General features: G+C 36.0%; 1 protein-coding gene across 1 annotated transcript in view; it reads left to right on the top strand.

Annotated features, from left to right (window-relative positions):
• Positions 1 to 181, top strand: part of LOC109862660 (trichohyalin-like) — a 7,380-nt gene extending 7,199 nt beyond the window's left edge. Inside the window, exon 5 of the mRNA XM_020442764.1 lies at positions 75 to 181. Within this exon, the coding sequence (XP_020298353.1) occupies positions 75 to 181 (107 nt within the window). The remainder of the gene's footprint in view (positions 1 to 74) is intronic.
• The last annotated feature ends 1,651 nt before the right edge of the window (positions 182 to 1,832 follow it).

The following is a 1,832-nucleotide window of genomic DNA, read 5'->3' as shown; positions in this document are numbered from 1 at the left end:
AAAGAATAAAATAAAAGAGAGTATAAAGAGAGAAGACAAACAGAAAGTAAAAATAATCTCATGGAATGTAGCAGGTTTAGAGAACAAGAAAGAAGACTTTTGGAAGTACGTAGAGGGATTTGACAAAGTAGTATTACAAGAAACATGGCTAGACAAAGAAGGATGGAGCAAAAAGGAATAGGAGATGTCAAGGCAATTCAGATGGAAAGTACAGAACGCAAAGAAGGATAAAATCATGGGAAATAAGGGAGAAATTCACAGGGACGAGAAAAGGAATAACCGTAATAGAAGAAAGAATAGACATAGAGGGAATAATGGAGAGCAAATTCAAAGTAAAGGGAAAAATATGGAAAATGATATCCGTATATAACAGAGGAGGAGATAAAGACAAGCTGAAAGAAATAAAGGAGAGAGTAGAAGAAGAGATAGAAGGAAATATACTGATGATGGGAGACTTCAATGCAAGAACAGGTAATAGAGGCAGCATAGTGTGGAATGGAGAAGAAGAAGAGAGAAAATCGAANGACAGGAAGATAAACATACAAGGAGAAGAGTTGCTAACGATGGTTGAAGAAANAGGAATGGGAATACTGAACGGAAACAAGGAAGGAGATGAAGAAANAGAATGGACATTCATTGGGAAGATGGGAAGCTCGGTAGTAGATTACGCGATAACAAGCGCAGAAACATGGCAGAAAATAGAAAGCTTTAAGATAGGGGAAAGGACGGAATCGGACCACCAACCAATGGAAATAGTAATACAAGAAAAAATGCAGAGAGAAGAAGAAGAAGAAGATACAGAAAGAGAGATTGAAGACTGGTCGGAAGAAGGGGTAAAAAAGTACAAAGAAAAACTTGAAAATATAGAATTCTGTAAAGAAGAAGTGCAGGAGAGTATGAAGGAACTAATCGAAAAAGTAAAGGAGGCGATAAGCAAAAAGAAAATTACAGTGAAAAAATGGAGAGCAGGCAGAAAGAGATGGTGGAACAGGGAATGCAGATTGAGCAAAATAGAGGTAAACAAAAAGCTAAGAAAGTACAAAGAAGGAAAAGTAAAAAGAGCAAAATATATAGAGGAGAAAAGAAAACATAAAGAGGTATGTAAAGAGAACGAAGAAAAATATAGGAGGGAAGAGATAACTAAGATCATGAATTTAAAGGGCGAGAACGAGATATGGAAATACATACAGAAAGAGAGGGNAAAGAGAAGTAATATGGACGAAGGAATAGCAAAAGAAGAGTGGAAACAGCACTTTATGAACTTATTAGAAGGGAAAGAAAATAAAGAAAGGGAAGAACCAGAGGAAAAAAGAAGAGCAAAAATAGAAGAGATTNGAGAGGAGGAAGTGGAAGAAGCTATTAAGAAATTGAAGAAAAAGAAAAGTGCAGGAATAGATGGAATCAGAAATGAAGCATGGAAATATGCTAGTGATAAGGTGAAAGAAAGATTGAGGGAAATTTTGAATAAGATATGGAAAGAAGAAGGATGGCCAGAAGAATGGAAAGAAGGAATAATATGCCCAATATTTAAGAAAGGAGACAAGATGAAAGCAGGGAACTATAGAGGAGTGACGCTGATGTGCACATCGTACAAGATATACGCGATGATAGTAGAAAAGAGATTAAGAGAGGAAGTAGAAAGGATAGAGATATTACCAGAAACACAGGCAGGATTCAGAAAAGGAAGGAGTGGAATTGATAACATCTATATACTGAAGACAGCGATAGAAAAGGCAATTAATAAAAAAGAAGGAAAGCTCTTTGTTTTCTTTATGGACTTGAAAGCGGCATTTGATAAAGTAAAAAGGGAGAAGGTATGGAAAGTTTTGAGG

The sequence above is a fragment of the Pseudomyrmex gracilis genome, unplaced genomic scaffold (genome assembly GCF_002006095.1).
Source record: "Pseudomyrmex gracilis isolate BER0280 unplaced genomic scaffold, ASM200609v1 scaffold_2143, whole genome shotgun sequence".
In the NCBI taxonomy this organism is placed as follows: domain Eukaryota; kingdom Metazoa; phylum Arthropoda; class Insecta; order Hymenoptera; family Formicidae; genus Pseudomyrmex; species Pseudomyrmex gracilis.
This window is presented reverse-complemented; position numbering and strand designations above follow the sequence as displayed.